Genomic DNA, 17,628 nt, shown 5'->3' with positions numbered 1-17,628 from the left:
GTTAATGAAAGTTAGGTATTTGAGAAAATGACTATGGAACTACTCTATTTGTACTATTTGACTTGGGGTTTTTTTCAGGTCATTGAAACCAGAAGTGTGGAAGCAGCTTATTTTCTACCAGAAACAATTTTCAAAGACAAATGCGAGTAAGTAGATATGAAATGGGAATTAGTGGACAGTGAAGTCCCCATTTTGCTATTAAAAATCATATATAATTGAAAAATGTTCCATATGTGAAATAACCCCAGTGTTTTTATGGTGTTCTGGACAGGCAAAAGAAATTCAAGCATTAAAAGCATGTACACTTGAAGGGGAAAAAAAAAAAAGTGGGTTTCAGACATTTTCATTGTATTCAGAGGTATTTATGTACAATAGGATGCTCAGTGTGCTAACACAGGAAAATAACTTTTCATTGAATCACGGGGTGGGTGAGGCTGGAAGGGATCTCGAGGTCCTCTGGTTCAAGCCCCCTGCTTAAGCAGGGTCACCTAGAGCAGACTGTTCACAGGACCACATCCAGATGCTTTGGAGTATCTCCAGGGATGGAGACTCCACAGCCTCTCTGGGTAACATGCTCCAGTGCTTGGTCACCTTCCTATTGGCACAAAAAAGTGTTTCCTGGTGTTCAGACAGAACCTTCTGTGTGTCAGTTTGTGTCCATTGCCTCTGGCTCTGTCACAGAGCAGCACTGAAAGGTGTCTGGTTCAGAGGCCTTTCCACCCTCCCTCCCTCCCTGGAGCTGTACCCTGATGAGATCCACCTTCTCCTCTCCATGATGAGTGGGCCCAGCCCTCTCAGTCTTCATTGGAGAGATGCTCCAGCCCCATAATCTGCCTTAGTGACCCTTGGTGGGCTCCCTACATGTCCTGGCTAGCCCAGCTTCTGACTGAGCCCTCCAGGTGTGGCCTTGCCACAGCTGAATCAAGGGCAAGGATCTCCTCGCTCGACCTCCTGATGTGCTCCTCCTGATGCAGCCCAGGATGCCCTCAGTCTTTTTTTACCACAAGGGCACACTACAGGCAAATGACAAATATTACAATTAATTAATTACTATAAGTATTACTGTTGCTGTGCAAGTTTATTTTGTTTTATTTAGAGGAGATCATAGTCTCTGAAGATGTAGCAGAATAGGTGAGGAACATATTTCAGAAATAAAAAAAGTGTTAAAAATGCAGAAGTTTTCAGTGGTCTGATTTTAGGTGTGTACTCATTCCTAAAATATTGACCAAGCTTTATTTCCATCAAATCATTACCACTGACCTTTCTTGGTTGCTCACGGACATTAGAAAAATATTTTACTTAACCAACAAATATCTATTGCTAGACAATAACTTCAAATCTATGTTTTGACAGTCTTCCAACATCCTTGGAGAAGGATGAAAAAGATTTATTTTTCCTGACAAACAAGATTGCAGAATCATTGGGAGGCAGTGGATACAATGTGGAAAGATTATCAGTTCCATATGTGCCCCAGGTGACAGGTGAGTGGTGATTAGTAGCAACACCACTTAGTACCAGTTATTAAGAATGTTTTCCTGATGTGTTGTGTGACAGTGAAATGTAAGGTAACTGCTTGGCAACAAAACTTAATCAGATCATTTTGTCTTCTCAAGCTGGTTTTTTTTCCCCTCTCATTAGCTGTTGTATTATTGCTAAGAAGTTTCAACTATTTGTCCTTTCAAGATTTTTTTTCCTTGAAGAATGGAAGTAAGGCAGAAAGTCCAGAACACCCTTTCACTCTTTTTAATTATGTCTTTGCTTCAAAATAATACCTGTGCTAACTTGATCTAGAAAATGAGGAAGGAATGTACAAGTCAGATTACTTTATCCTTTTCATGTAAACATTGGATGAAAGATACTCTGTCCTTTTGCCATATGGTCTTGTGCTGACTGATTTGTCTTAGTTAAATTCTCAATGAGCAGATGTTAATTTAAGCAAGAATGAGATGTTTTCCTCCATCAGATACCTATGCAAGTTTAGTGTCAGGTAACAGTGGAAATGAAGTGTTACCTGAGGAAGGGTTGTGGGAGTTCATGCTGCACAGGCTAAGTGGGTAATGTGAGAAGGGCTAGCTAGTATGTGACATTTGTATGCTTTTGGCTTTTATTTTCAACAGCCAATTAAACAACTGACTGAAAAAATTGATTGAAGAATTTGTTCTTAATCATATATATTTTGTGGCTGTATATAACTGGTTGCTATTGTAATACTCTAGGAGATACCCCAGCCCAAAGCTTGGCCTTTTAAAAGTGCCTATCAGTAAAATGTGATTTCTGTATTCTGTAGCTCACACACAGAAAGAACCAAAGTCCATACAAGCAGTGAAGGCCAGATGTGTTGCTCTTGCAGTCTGATTCAGAGACATTGCTGCCTGCTCTTCAATATGTGGTTTGGATAGTTATTGTTGGAGGAATTGAGTTCTCCAGACAGCAGCTGTGATTATGTCCCAAATGCAAGCAGGCACATTAGTAATATGTTCCAACAAAGCCAGTGTCTGTTTTCTGTTACTGGTTGTCTTCTTCTAAGAAGGATAATGTTCCTGTACTTATTTCTTCTGGCATCTAAAAAACCAGTTCATGTTATATTTTAGTATTGGCAGAAGAGGTGGGCAGCAAGTGAGGAAATGTTACAGGCTTTGAGTGAATGAGAATGGAGTGAGGAAGATAGCCTGGTTTGAAATTTATATTAAGCCTCTTCTGGAAATTCAGATATATTTGTACCCAAATGACCTCACTAAGGTTTTCTTGTATACTTTGCTAAAAATGCATTCCCACACAGGAAGAGACGTAAGTTCTGACATCAGCATTAATTGAGTTTAGCTGAAAGTGTGTGATCAACTGCCTCTGCAGGTGATGAGAAATTGCCATATTTAATTCTAAGTCTTAGCACATGTGAATCAGATGAGTTTGGGGATTTTTTAATTTTTTATAAAGAGCAGCAACCAAAACTTGTTCCTTGACTGTTGGCGTAGCTAGTTAAGTTCACTAATCTCTGATCCTATGGAATATTGAGCTTCCCAAGCTTTTCATTTAACTAAATCAGGACCAATATTTTGGAATATTTTGGAATTCCTAAGCTTTTCCTTTTTTACTGTAATGAAATGTTACACTTCTGCTATTAATATTATAATGCTAAAATGTAGTGTTTCAAGAGAGATCATTAATCTAAATGAAAAAAGATCCATTTTTTGTATATTTCCTGTGAAACCTAGGGTTGTACTCAAAACACAAGGAAATATTTAATCCTAATTATTTCTGGTATTTCCAAATATCAGTGATATGATGCTTAGCAATGATTTATAATTTTGTTATCTTGTCTTTGTTTCATATCTTGATACTTCTTAACAACTAGAAAGACATTTGTATTTGCAAATTTTAATACCTGTTTCTCTTTCTTACTTGAGGAAGGGAGAAAACTAATAATTTAAAAGACTTTCAATCTTTTTTTTTGTCTATTCATTATATATATATATGTATATGTATATATATATGTATATGTATGTATATATATATAATTCAACTCTATTTCCATCAGGCAAAAAACCTCATAAATGCAGACACAAATCAAAAGGTAAAAACGAGCTGTAGGTCGGCCTGCTCTCCTGCCTATAGTGTGTCCCTTTAAGATGTGCAGTCAAAAAATGCTTTTAGAAGGCCTAAAGACATTTAGGCCAGAAATTGTGCTGTACTTAGTGGACTTAGCTTCCTTATGCTTTTTTTTTTTATTATTATTTCTCCCCTTGACATGCCTGTAGCAATGTTGACTGCTGTGGCAGTTTGCTGTTGTGTTTACTCATCATTTGGTACTTTACCAAATGGTAGCTTCCTGTTTTGTTTTCCTAAGCAGGTCATGGAGCCATAGGTATCATTTTTGTGATGGTACTAATTACTTCTTTGAGTGATGTTACAAAAACCTGTAGAAAATTGGAAGAAACTCTCAATCTTTCAAAGAATGTTGATTCATCTTAATCACTGGCCATTCAGGATAATGACTGCATAAGGAATAGAGTCCCTCACCCACAAGAAGAGGCACCTTTAAAGGTCATCTTATCCCAAGCCCCCTGATCATGGGCAGGGACTCCTTCCACTACCCCAGGTTGTTCAAAGCCCCATCCAACCTGGCTTTGAACACTGGCAGGGATGGGGCAGCCACAGCTACTTTGGTCAACCTGTATCAGTGCCTCACTACCCTCATGGGAAAGAATTTCTTTCTAGTATCTAATCTAAATCTACCCTCTTCTAGTTTAAAGCCATTGTCCCTTGCCAAAAGTGATGGATCCCACCTGGGTCACTGAGGGGACACACAGACCTGTTCCATTGCCCCTGGCCAAGGCTTCTGGGACAGTGAGTGTTGGGGCTCCATCAGTGTCCCCGAGCCCCTGGGCTCTTTCCTGTATGTGAATGAACACTGTATCCTATAAGAGAAAAAATGTTAATTTTCACAATGTTTTACCCACTTAATATGTTGAAATTATAGATAAATGGGCATATATCATATGCAAGTTTAGTGAGGCATCCATTACAAAAATGAATTTTATCCAAAGTAGTCCCTAAAATGTATCTTTTTGTTTGTCAGTTGTAAAGAGAGCAGCAAGATGGCAGCAGAGATGTGGTTTTGTCGAGTGTTTTCTCTTTGGAGCTGAGGTGCTTTCCTCAGATTTGGAATGTTTTGGGTCATGTACCAGTGAGCCTTCGGGGATTAAAAATTCAGTAAATCCTTCAGAATGCCATTTCAAATGCTCAGGGCCTCTCAGAACTTGACAAATATTAGTAGAATTCAGGTGTTTTTCACTAATCTTGTTCTTTCACTGCCTCTCGGTCTTAAAATGACATTTCATTTATGCGACTTATGAAAGTTATTTCTTGGTTTTTAAAAGCTGAGTGTGTTCAGCTCTGCTGGAATGAATTTTGTTTGTTCATGCTCAATATTTGCACTGCAAAAGCAGTTTGCTTGGCTAGAAATGGTTTAAACAAAGGTTGCAGAAGAACCAGCATAAATTACCTTGTCATGGGGGAGTTTTACAGTCCTTCTCCTTTTTTTAGTATCAAGTGCCTGTAGATGCTTATAACTTTGTAGTGCATGTCATCAAATAATGATAGCAATAATTTGATCGATCAAATGGCTTGATCTTGGATAAAATGTAAAATGTGATATTGCAATTCATGTTTTTTTTAATGAGATACACAAAAGTCAGGCCACTCAAGTGTCTGTTTGTCAGGGGTTTCATGTGACAATTTTTAAAATGTATTTTTACTGTTCATTAAAATGTTTTATTAATATAATGAATGTCAAAAATGAGAAAACACTAGTGGTGCATTGTCCAAGGACTGCAGGCACAGAAGGAGATTCCATCAAGCATCATTTGATCGTAATATCCTTATGCATTAATTAAATTGTGCTGCTTCTTTTAGTATCAGCACAGTTGGTCTTCTGACAACTTTTTACGCCAGCTGGACCTGCTGAAATATTTGTAGGAAGTGAAAAAGGGAGAGAATTTTTTTCACCCAGTAGATTTTTAGACTTGCTGAATATGGTACTTGTAGCAACAAGAATAAGGAAGGTTTGTTGTTCATTTCCATTCAGAAATCTTTGTTTCTTCTGTCAATGAATCATCTTCCAAGAACCTCTTTTCTGTTTCAGAATACCCTAAAATTAAGATCTTAATATTTCAATATCACAAAAAAAAAAAAAAAATTCAGGCTTTTGTAAAGAATTTTACAGCTATGTATCATCTTGTGCTACAGTATTTATTATGCATTTGAATAAGACCTCAATTTTTTAAATTCTGGACTTTCAAGGGAATGTTGAAAAAATCCATAATGAGAGGAGGGAGGAACTATAAAAAGGTTATTTTTCTTCATATTTAGTAATTTCGAGCAGTAAGTCTAAAGTATCATTTTTCACAATTCAAATGATAAAATAGATGATCTTGGGTTAAACAGGCATATGGAAATAAATCTGCATCTGATGGGTAGAAATTTGACTGATTATTTCAAGAGTGTTATGCAAAAAGTGAGAATTTCTTCTTGTGCTAGATGAGGACAGACTCTCCAGGAGGAAGAGTATTGTGGACACAGTGTCTCTTCAGGTGGATATTCTGTCTGGTGGCAACACAGAGGATAAGGTATGAAAATCACAGATTATTTTAAAGAAGCATCTTAAGTGGAGGGAGGGGGGAGTGCAAGTGAAGTTTTCCCAGGAAATCGGATATCTTAATATTCTAGCAATGGTAAATACTTAAGGGACATTGTTTTTTTAAGTTGTGTGCTTCCAGAGTTGTCAAAGATACTCTTCTGATCTTATTTTATAAAAGAGTAAAGTATTTTGTCACTACAGGTTTTACAGATAGTACTGCAGATTATGGTATAGCAATACATTTATTTACATGCTGAACAACTGATATTATTTATGAGTAAACATTCTCAAATGTTTTCTTTGAATTTTGAGGGATACAATAAATTTCAGCATCTGTATCCCTCTATCATTTGAAGTATTTGAGAGACTTGTTCAACAGCCTGGGGCTGTGAGATACAAGCCTAGAGAAAGAGAATCCTGGTGGGAGACCTGCAGTCTCTGAGTGGGACAGGCTGTGAGCACCAGTGTCAGTGTTCCCCTCCAGAAGAGTTGGCATGCAGCACATAAAAGTCACAGGAAGGATGAAGTAGCAACAAAGAGTTCATGTGTAGGGTAAAGGAGCTGATGCTAATCATTCCTTAGGGAGACCACATTATAATTAAAATTATCCCACATCACTTGGCACTTCATTTGAAGTATTTCTTAAAATAAATTTCTACTTCTACTGAATATTTTTAAAGGTTCTGCTGATTTTTATTAACTGGATTTCTGCTGGCTGCAGGGAGATTAGCTGTTAAAATTGAGGTGTTTGTGCCTCAGATGAGGTACAGATGATTCCTACTTTTGACATCCTCAAGGACAAACTGCCTGGAGACACGAAGAGAAACATGTGGACTGAGTCAAGCTGAGTGTTAATTACAAATTCAGTATTGAACTATGGTAAAGGAGCAATCTTTACTGTACACAGAAGTTGTATGTTTTGCATTATTATTATTACTATTATTATTTCTTTTTGTTTTGTGCTCATGATACCTCAGTTGATCCTTTGTATTCACTTCTTGCTTTTGTGCTTTAGCAAGGAAATAGATAAAAGTTAATGAGAAAGAATAAAAAATGTTTGAAAAATAAGTGATTGAAAAATAATCTGATCTCTAGCTTTCCGAAGCAAGTAAATGCTTCTCATTGGACTGAGGCTGTTTGACATTAATATTCTTTTTTAAAATCACACATTATATGTGCTTACATGTAATTGAACAACTCCCTTGAAAATAGAGTTAAATGAGAGAAGTTTCCTTTTCAGATTACAAGATCTGCTGATGTTATGTCACATTATGTTAGACTTTTTTGAAGTGGATGTAGTGGTTGGACATAAAATTTTTTATAGGTTCTCAGCTTAATGTGGTCTTAATGTAGTCTAGTGTCTTAGATAATTAATTACTTTTTATCTCTTCAAAACAAGAATTTATTAATTAGGAACACAGGAAGTAGAATATTCCTTGTTTACTTGCTTTATGAGGTTTGTTTACAAGTCAAAGGAGAAAACAGTATTTTCCAGTTAGCTGACTGCACCTTCATACCTATTTATGAAATCTGGTTTTCTTGCTGTATAGATTAGTCAGTATAACAATCCATAACCATTAGCAGAACAAAACTGCAAGAAAACAAGCATAAATCTTTATGATTGAGAGGATTACTTACTTAATTGATGGAAGTTTTAGGACATAATGATGTATGGTATCATTTCTGCACTGAGATAGAAGATTGTTTATCCATAAAATAGCTGTTATTGTATACAATACAAATGCAATTCTTCTGCCAGTGGATGCAAAGTTTTTTGTGGTGCCAAATCTCTGTTAGTGAATCCTGTTCAGGGAGGTGAGTTATTCCATAGTTATCTCCAAGTGAAAGCACTTGTAAATGCAGGTAGTGCTTCTGTGGTATTAATAACCAACTATAATGCTGGGCAACATCAGCAACTAATGTGGAGGTTAACTAGCACTATGAAAGGCACCCTTAAACAACTAACATTTACCAAATGTGAGTTGTGTTAAAGATGATTTCAGAACCTGAATATTCTTGATCTGTAGCCATATCCATTAATATTTGTCAAAAATGGTGTTTCCCTGTTTATTTATTATTTTTTATTTATACAGAGGTAGAGAATACATGCTTATTAAGTAAAACCTGTAAAACCTAGAAAAATATAATTTACAGCTGCAGCTCATGAAATAATTCTCATGTAAAAAGGAAGCTGCTACTTCCTTTTCCTTTAGCAGTAGCTCAAGCCAATGAATTAAAACATTGGAAGATTTCATCATCTTTTGAATGGAATAAAGGAATTTTTTGCTACCTTACCTCTTATCTTAAATCTTACTGGGCCATTCTAAAGAGTTAGTATTTATCAGGAAAAATAAAAATGCTGCCTTCACATGTTGGAAAATTTGAAGTGGGGAAGTTCAAACCAAGAAACCGTGTTATGTTCAGGTGAATGCTGTTCTGTCATCTAAACCTTTTCCCCAAATGCCATGAGGGTGGCTTCACTATAAATATATTTACTGCTATAGAAACTACATCTGTAATGAATTGGAATACTGGTAGTTCCTGATGAAGAACATCTGCAGCAGCAAATGGATATTCGTATCAGTAGATTAACAAATTTTCTCATCAGACATAACTTGTTACATGAAGACACTTGTTACATCCAGTGTTTATGATGTAAGCACCAAATTATTTGGATCCACCGAATTATTTGTACCATTCATACTTTGGATGGTGCAAAGTTACCCTAAAGCAGTAACCATTTTCTACTCTGCACTCCACTGTCCATTGACATTATTAGCAACAATTGTCCAAGAACCAGTACTGAGATTTTACAGTATAGAAACACTACAGTTTATTCCTGACCTAAAGGACTCTTCTGCCAAGATCAAAATCCATTTATAAAGTATTATTGCCATAGAGCATCTTGACTGCAATTTGGAAAGTTTTCATTGATCTCATTTGATAAAAATTTCCTCACTAACTTCAGTGGCTTAAAAATGGGAATCTGTTGGCTGTCACAGAAAGTCCAAATAAAATTATTAGAGACTTGTAAGACAGAAAAGTTCTGGCTGTTTTGTCTTTCTGTGTTTATCGTGTTCCTTGTTTTTTCGAATCTTGTATGCTATATGTGATGATTAAGGAGTTTTGTTTCTATGTGTTTAGGTTGATAATACTGAAGAAATCACCTTTGAAGCTTTGAAGAAAGCCATTGGTAAGATTTATTACAGTTGTGTTTGTGCAGCACAGTTCTCAATTACTACGGAATTGCTAAAGAAAAAGGAGAGGCCAGAATAGCATAAAATATTTTATTTATTTAGAACTCCCGTTATTTATTTCTAAATCTCTGAAATTATATCTTGGTAATGTTAGTGAATTCATTTTCTGAAGCTAATAGGACTGAATGAAAAGCATCTGAAAATGCCTGCCATCTATTACATTTGTGGTACAGCAAAGCTATAAATGTGAGATATTCAAGTTACATTGAATGATTAATTATGAAGTAACTTGATTTCTTATTACTGTTATTAATTGCTAATTAATGCTTTTCAGTCTACCAAAATCCTGTTTAAAATATGGATGAAACATTGATGTTTAGAATGGTAGACACATTCTAAATAGTAATTTAATCTGACAGTATTCCAAGTCTGCCTAATCCCTGAGTTACTTAAATTCATTAGATGCTGAAAAGTTTCAGCTGCTTGTAGGTTCAGTTAGCTTATGGAGCTAACTGGCTTTTCCCAGATTCTGATAGAAAACTCTGACCACCTGTCAGTGTGATACTGGGAGATTCTTGTTTCCTCTTCAGTCTGAACCTGTGTGCAGTAAGTGGGAAGTGCAGGCAGTAAAGCAGAAGCAAGCTTGCATGTTATTTATAATTAAAGACTTAGTAAGAAAGGGGGAAAATTGAGTCCTCAAACCATCTCCCTGAAATTTTATCTGCATTTTGCTTTAGAAATAATGCCCAATGACATCTCACTTGAGAATGGTTGCATCACTTCAAGCACAAGACTTGTTCACTTCTGCAGTGTGCATTTGATATATCTTGTATTTCATAGGCAAAGATTGCATTTGTCTTTATTTTGTTTTCATTGTTCTTTTAAGAAAACAATGGACTTGAAGAACAGGAAAAGGAAAAAAGGCGTCTTGTGATTGAAAAGTTCCAAAAAGCACCATTTGAAGAAATTGCAGCTCAGTGTGAAACCAAAGTGAGTTTCTGCAAAATGTTAGCACTGAGGATATCAGTGCATTAGTGGGCATGTTCTGGCTGAAGGTGATGTAAGTTGCCATGTCACTGCTGATGTTACTTCTTTAGAAGTTCAGTTCTTTGTTTTGTCTCCACTGCTATAGTTGTTGGGAGATTCCAGTAATTTGGAGTGTTTTTGTTTCTTCCTAGACCATTTGCAAGGTACTGTGTAACTTCTATATTCTTCACCTTAGTATTTTCCTTGCCATCCTTGAAATCCAGGTTCACAGACCATTCCTATTTCATTCTGGGATAGCTGGAGCAGCATTTAACCCACTATGTATTTTAAATAACTAAATGTATTTCAGGTTTGTTAAACTGCTGTCTGCAACATCAGAATTTGCTGTATAATTCTCGGCACTCCAGAACAGGCTCACTTAATCTCAAATGCATCTTTAGGCTCAGAATCCTTGCAGCAGTGGCAAAGGAAATTAAGAAATGTGGCCTAGATTTACATGTGTAGAACACACTCACCTTGGTATGGCCTGGCACACCCATTGTAGCTCAGTTCAATAGCTAGGAGTTAATAATTCAATTTTAATTTTTTTCCCCTAGGCAAACTTGCTTCACGATAGACTGGCACAGATACTGGAACTCACCATCCGGTAAGGCTTTATGCAAGAAGAATATTGTAACTGGCAAATTACTTTTAAAGCAATTGTAGCTATTTTCACATGGTTATGTCATAGTGTTCTCAAACACATGTAATAGGGAGAAAATAATTGCCTTAACTGAATGCTGTGGTTTAACCCTGATAGACCCCATGTAGCATTATGTAGCCACTGGCTTGACCTTCCTCAGCAGGATGAGGAAGAGAACTGGAAGGGTAAAAGAAAAATCATGGTTTGAGATAAGAGCAATTTAATAACAAAAATCACAGATACTAACAAAGCAAAGTAATAAAGTCATTCACTTCCCATGGGCAGGCAGGTGTTCAGCCATTTCCAGCCAAGCTCTTTGGGAAGGCAAAAGCCATCACTCTGAATGTCCTTTTTTCCTACATCTTTCCTTAAAGCTATTACTGCTGAGCATGACACTGTATGATATGGGGTATCCCATGGGTCAGCTGGGGTCAGCTGTCCCATCTGTGTCCCCTCCCACCTTCCTGCTCACCTGCAGTCTAAACCTTGGCACAGCAGTGTGAGGAGCAGAAAAGACCTTGACTCTGTGTAAGCTCTGCTCAGCAGTAACAAAATATCCCTCTGTTATCAACAGTTTTCAGCACAAATCCAAAATACAGCCCTATACCAGCTACTGTAAAAAGAAATTATGCAAGCCAGAACCAGCACACTGAAAAAGAGCACTTTTCATCACTTTGATTTTCTTAGTACTTTGAATCTTCCTCATAGTGGAGACTGTCTAGAAACCATGTCATTGTGTCTCACAGTAACTCTGTGTCTATCAGTATTGCAAGATGCTGATGTTTTCCCATTGCTGTGTCTGGTTCAGAAAGTAATTAAACATTGAGCACCCCAAGTAGTACATAGTGTTATCATAGAGAGTTGTGCACATCATTATGCAGGATAAATAGTATTTATTAGCAATAAGATGCATTTTGATAGTTCTATCAACAGTGAAATTGATTATATAGATGAGAATATAAAAATCCTCAGGGCATGATAATTCCATTAGAATTTCAGGACTAGAATAAAATGCTGTTAGTATTTTATTATATACTGTTGATATATATATATATGGGGGGGTAGCTTACTTTTGTTTCTTGCCTGTAAGTATGTAAATTTATGAAAAGCAATCCATATAACTATAAATTCTGTGTGTTGGTTGTGCTTCTCACACAGTCCTCCGCCCAGCCCCTCAGGAACGATGACCATTACTGCTGGACATGCTCATTACCATTCTGTTCCAGTCTATGAGATGAAGTTTCCAGATCTTTGTGTGTATTAAGTGTCTTCTGAAGTCTGCTGGACATTATTTAGAGTAGAGTACAATAGAAAGAACAAGATGAGTTTTCAAATTTTATTGTTTATTGTATCTAATTTTAATATAATGATGGATATGAGCCAAAACCAGATTATTTTAGCCAAATTCATGAAACTGTCTTGAATTGTTTTATTCTGTAATATATTTTGAGTTAGGTTTTCCACATACCATGTTTCTTCATTTTCATATTTGAGTACATGTAAAAGTCAGATTTAAAACTTGTCTTACCGTGTAGGTAAATATTTCAGTTACTCTAGGAATTTGTATTGCTTCAAATTCCTTTAATTTGAGATATTGTAACTGAAAAACCTATTAAAGCCTTTTTTTGTTTGTTTGTGTTTTTTTTTTTTTGGTTGGTTGATTTGTTGGTTGGTTTTGGTTTTTTCTTTATTCCTCTCCACCTCAATTCTGTGTCGACCTAGAATGCTTTTGACTTGCTTCATCTTATTCAGTGTAACCAGTGGAGCACTAGCTGAGCTTCCTCTTGTTCATGCTGTCAACTTGTTTGTTTTGGAATAGATGGGAAAAAACCAAAACCTTACACGTGTTCAAATACGTGAATGAATTAATGGACACTTGTTAAGTGTATTTTGATGCATCACATAACATGCTTTTTAGGTAGATACATTCAGTATATGTCCTGTGTTTCTTGCTAAAAGTTAACTCTTAAGCTTTGCATAAGAGAGGAGAAATCTCCTCTTGAAGCACGCAATTGTGCAATATATTTCTTGTCTTAAGATATATGGTTTACAGACTGTACTTTTGAAAATACTGTAGTATTTTGCTGTCTGCTTTAGTATAAATACAGGAGAGATATATTTAGTATAGCAGAAAATAAACTGAGGGCATTTTAAATCATAAATACTAAAACTATATTCTATGAGACATTTCTCTGTAGTTTATAACAGCTTTTTAGTGATATTTTAGAAATTGAAAGAAAACCCAAATCATTTAAAAATCAAGAATTTATTATATATATTTTCAAGCAAAAGCATTTTTAGAGATGCATCTCTGTGTTTGTTTTTTTTTTCATTTCTCAAACCTTTAAGATATCTTTCATAGGTTTATGTATCTGAGCATATACTATTCAAATGTAAATAAGTAAACTAAACTGATAGAGTAAATCATGGACATTTGATGATCATTGTCAAGGCAGTCTTTATGACTCACTAAATCCTGCAGGCAAAAAAAAAAAAAAACAGCATTCATTGATGCCATGAATAATAAGTTTAAGTCCCTTAATCTGTCTGAATCTGACTGGGGCAATGCAAACATGAATGAATGCTCTCAAATATTTATAATAAATGTAGACATTTAATTTAGTGTTTCGGATGAACAGTAAACATGAACAAAGTAGTCCAACTTCAGTTAGCCCTGCTTTGAGCAGGAACTTGGTTTAGATGACTTTGAGAAGTCCCATCCTAAATTAATCTTTGATTGCATAACTCAAGATCTGAAGGATTATGAAGCCCTGCTAATTTGCTGACTGTTTGGAGCATTTGCAAACCTACTCTAAAAAGGATTTTCAGTTTTTTGAACTGTAGTCCAGTATTCTGCCAGACTACATTTAAAAGCCTGATGTGTCATGACATCAGAGAAATATCAGCTACTTAAACCTATGAGATGACATGCTGAGACTTTCAGAAGGCATTCACAAAGCTCAAAAGGTAATTGAGACCTTCTTTTCAGTTTAACAGTGCAATCACAGCTGTTAGTGGATGACGAAACAGCCCCTTATCTACAGCATTCCGTTGTGATTTTTACTGCTGCAGCGTATCAGCCTGATCAGACCACAGTCTACACATAAATAGGACTCTAGCTTTTAGTTTTCACTTTTTATTTTCTTTTTTTTTTTTAAGGTAAGATAATAGTTTTTGGGCCTGTATAAAGAGTGCGATTTTTAAAAAAGTCAATCCAACTTAGGGAAGCAATGTAAAACACCTACCCACTCTGTCTTTTTTTAAGAATATCACTCGGCACTTTTGTACAAAAAGAAGGAGTCTAAGTAATAAAGAATGTACTTCTGTTTGCACTTGGGCAGTATGGAGACTGTGCTGTAAATACAGGATTGTTTCTGTGATTGAATTCTGTTGCATGAATGCTGCATGTGAAAAAACTAGATTCAGCGTTTCATTTTCTGTTCTGTTGATGAAGTATTTTTCCTTTATGGTGATGGTAGGTTTCCATGTTTCCAGTGTTCAGTTTGGGAAATGCAGGTGTTGTGCAGGTGTAGTGCAGGGAGTGAAGAGCTTGTAACACTCTGTGTGTTCACGTGATATTTTATTTCTTCCTTTATGGAAATTCAGGGAATCTGTAAGTTGATAATTGGTTCACTCTGGCCTTTCTAGACACATGGAAGATGGGAGTGACAGTAAAATGTATTGTTTTGGTAGTTGTTGTTATATGAGCCAATGAATGAAACCAAAAGAATTAAGAATGCTGTTTGTTGTACAGTATAAAACTGCTTTGTTTCACTTATCTCTTAAGTTCTTCAGACAAGTTGCAGAACTTAAAAGCTCCGTATGCAAACTGGCCCTGTGTTATCTGCAATGCACTGAGCACTGTCTTAATGGCTATAATTGGTACCCAGATTAAATGTATTCCAGCTGTTGCTTGGGGTTTTCTTTCCTGTTATGTTATCTTGAAAAAAATATAGCTTTTGGTAGTGAGTCACTTTAAGATAAATTAAATTCATGGTAATTTTAAAAGGTAGAAATAACCTGTTGTCCAAAATCAGAGTAGGGCTAATTTGTCTGTTGTTCCAATGGTCATATATTCTGTACTGTACGTAATGAAGCAGTTTCAATAAACGTAAGAACACACTGTGCAATCTATATTTAAGCAATAAAATAAATCAAAATTTAAAAATTAGTATTTTCTAAGGTGTCAGTCAATTTTTATTGCTCCCAATTTATGTCAATTACTAATTTTTAGCATTTAAAATAGCCCTTAGTTTACACACCTTTTTCTTTTTTGCAGATATTACAGCATTGCATCGTTATTAAACTACTACATTTATTTACCATTAAACCTGGACAGGCTTGAGAGGTGAGACTGTGAAAATCTCATGAGGCTCAACAAGGGCGAGTGCAGGGTCCTGCTCCTGAGATCAGGCCAATCTCAAACACAAACAGAGACTGGGAGAAAAAGGATTGAGAGCATCCCTGGGGAGGACGTGGGGGTGTTGTAGGTGAGAAGCTCAACGTGGCCCAGCAGTGTGCTCTGGCAGCCCAGGAACCAAATGTGTTCTGGGTTATACCCAGTGCCCCATGGGCAGCAGGGCAAGGGAAGGGATTATCCCTCTCTGCTCTGCCCTTGTGACACCCCACCTGAGGTCCTGCTTCCAGCTCTGGAACCCCCAAAACAAGGCAGTTGTTGTCCAGAGGAGGCCACAAAGTTGATCAAGGGGCTGGAGCATCTCTGCTATGCAGACAAACGAAGTTGGGGCTGTTCATCCTGGGGTAACATAATTTCTTCAGGCTCTGGGGAGACCTGATAGCACTTGGTAGTACCTGAAGGGGATTCAGGAGAGCTGAAGAGGGACTTTGGGCAAGGCCATGCAGTGATAAGACGAGGAATGGCTACAAACTGAAAGAGTAGGTTTAGATTAGATATTAGGAAGAAGTTCTTTCCTGTGAAGATGATGAGGCACTGGAACAGACTGGCCACAGAAGCTGTGGATGCCCCATCTCTGGAAGTTCATGGCCAGGTTGGATTGCTTTGAGCAACCTTCCCTGATGAAAGGTGTCCCTGCCCGTGGGACAAGCAGAGAATTCAATACTTAAAAAGTTAAAATACTGAAGTAGGAAATATTTGTAGATTAGTAGTTAATACATTAGTTGTTTGCTTTTGGGAAACAGCAAGGTTTTGGCCAGCTGTGCCCCAAATCTATGAAAAATATGGTGTAAAGTGACTGAGAATGAGAGAAGAAAGAAAAACAGCTATGCAAATTTTTTTGTTTTGAATTTTAGCACTGATCTCTGATTATGAATAAATTTAGCTTATCATGACTAGATTTTTTAGGACTTCACTTTATCAACACAATTCGTATGGTAGTAATGAGGGTACAATTTGGGTGTTAAACTCATCCTGAAATAAAAGATGCTGGGGAAAAAAACTCAGAGGAGTTAATGATAACACTGCCTGAACAAAAAACATATTTATTTTGTAATTTCTTTTTTACGTGACTGATTAAATGATACATCTCTGTCTCTGCAGTCAGAAAATTCAGCATCTTTGATTGAATGTTTGCATAACCATGAAGGTAGTAATAATTAGCAGAAAGAAATGGGAGTTTATTTTAAGGTGCAGTGTTCAGAGCAACAGCACCACTCTTGTCAGAGATGAATTGATGTTATTGTTACTCTGCAGTGCAATTCATTCACCTGTTTACAGGCCAGTTTTCCACATTTCAGCTCATTATTTCTCTAACTCTCTCATTGCAGTATTTATTTATAAATTCTGTGAAATGTAATTTTTTGTCCCTATAATTAAACTTGATAAAAGTTGCAGTGTAATGCAGATCTCATCCTCAGCATAGGACAAAAATGGCCACTTTGCACATTTAGTATTTTGCTTCAGTACTGAGATGTCCTTTTTCTGTACAGCATCAAGGGGGAATTAATTAAAATCTTGTCTACAAATAGAATTTCTCACATCACTTATCTGACCTCTTTACCTTCCCTTAAAGAAAGCATTTTTGTTCTGTTGGTTTTTTCACTAGTGCTGATGATGTTGCCACTGGGATCTGGAGGGATTCATATGACTGAGTACCTTTGGGGTTTATTTTGGGAGTTTGTGGTGGGATTTTTTTTGTTTGTTTGTTTGTTTGCACTTTGCAGGGGGGTGGCGGTGTTTGGTTTTTTATTTGTTTGTTTAGGGCTTTGTTTATTTGGGGCATTTTTGCACTGTAATAATCCTTTGCACTTTTAATGTAGGAAGGGGGACATATCACCACCCAAAAGTTTATAGAACATAAACTGCTCATCCAAGAACATTCACAGGAATTTTCACCTGCTCTTTTCACACTGTTCTGTTCACACAGGATCAGATGCTGGGGTTTAGTGAACTGCTGCAGGATCTGGAAGAACAAGGGCAGCATCTCTGCACCCAGCATGAGGATACAGAGTCTTAGGTCTGTAGGAATACTTTGTGACTAAGTTCAGCCCTAGAACAAGATAATGGAGAAGAAATCCAGACCTTTTAGAGCAGCTGAATCACTGGGAGGTTTGTAGCAACATTTTTTGTTCTAGGAAGTGTTGGTGAGTAATAGAATAGGTTGGGAGGGATCTTTAGAGGTTTGTCATTGCCTGATCCTACGCCTCAC

General features: G+C 36.6%; 1 protein-coding gene across 1 annotated transcript in view; it reads left to right on the top strand.

Moving 5' to 3' along the window:
- Nucleotides 1–15,173, top strand: part of EFR3A (EFR3 homolog A) — a 54,782-nt gene extending 39,609 nt beyond the window's left edge. Inside the window, exons 17-23 of the mRNA XM_079300695.1 lie at nucleotides 79–146; nucleotides 1,354–1,481; nucleotides 6,037–6,125; nucleotides 9,281–9,329; nucleotides 10,220–10,323; nucleotides 10,917–10,966; nucleotides 12,161–15,173. Coding sequence (XP_079156821.1) covers nucleotides 79–146; nucleotides 1,354–1,481; nucleotides 6,037–6,125; nucleotides 9,281–9,329; nucleotides 10,220–10,323; nucleotides 10,917–10,966; nucleotides 12,161–12,266 — 594 coding nt within the window. The 3' untranslated portion in view covers nucleotides 12,267–15,173. The remainder of the gene's footprint in view (nucleotides 1–78; nucleotides 147–1,353; nucleotides 1,482–6,036; nucleotides 6,126–9,280; nucleotides 9,330–10,219; nucleotides 10,324–10,916; nucleotides 10,967–12,160) is intronic.
- Nucleotides 15,174–17,628: the final 2,455 nt, after the last annotated feature.

Source organism: Erithacus rubecula, assembly GCF_903797595.1.
Source record: "Erithacus rubecula genome assembly, chromosome: 3".
NCBI lineage: Eukaryota > Metazoa > Chordata > Aves > Passeriformes > Muscicapidae > Erithacus > Erithacus rubecula.
Note: the sequence above shows the minus strand (reverse complement) of the source record. Positions and strands in the feature narration are given on the sequence as shown.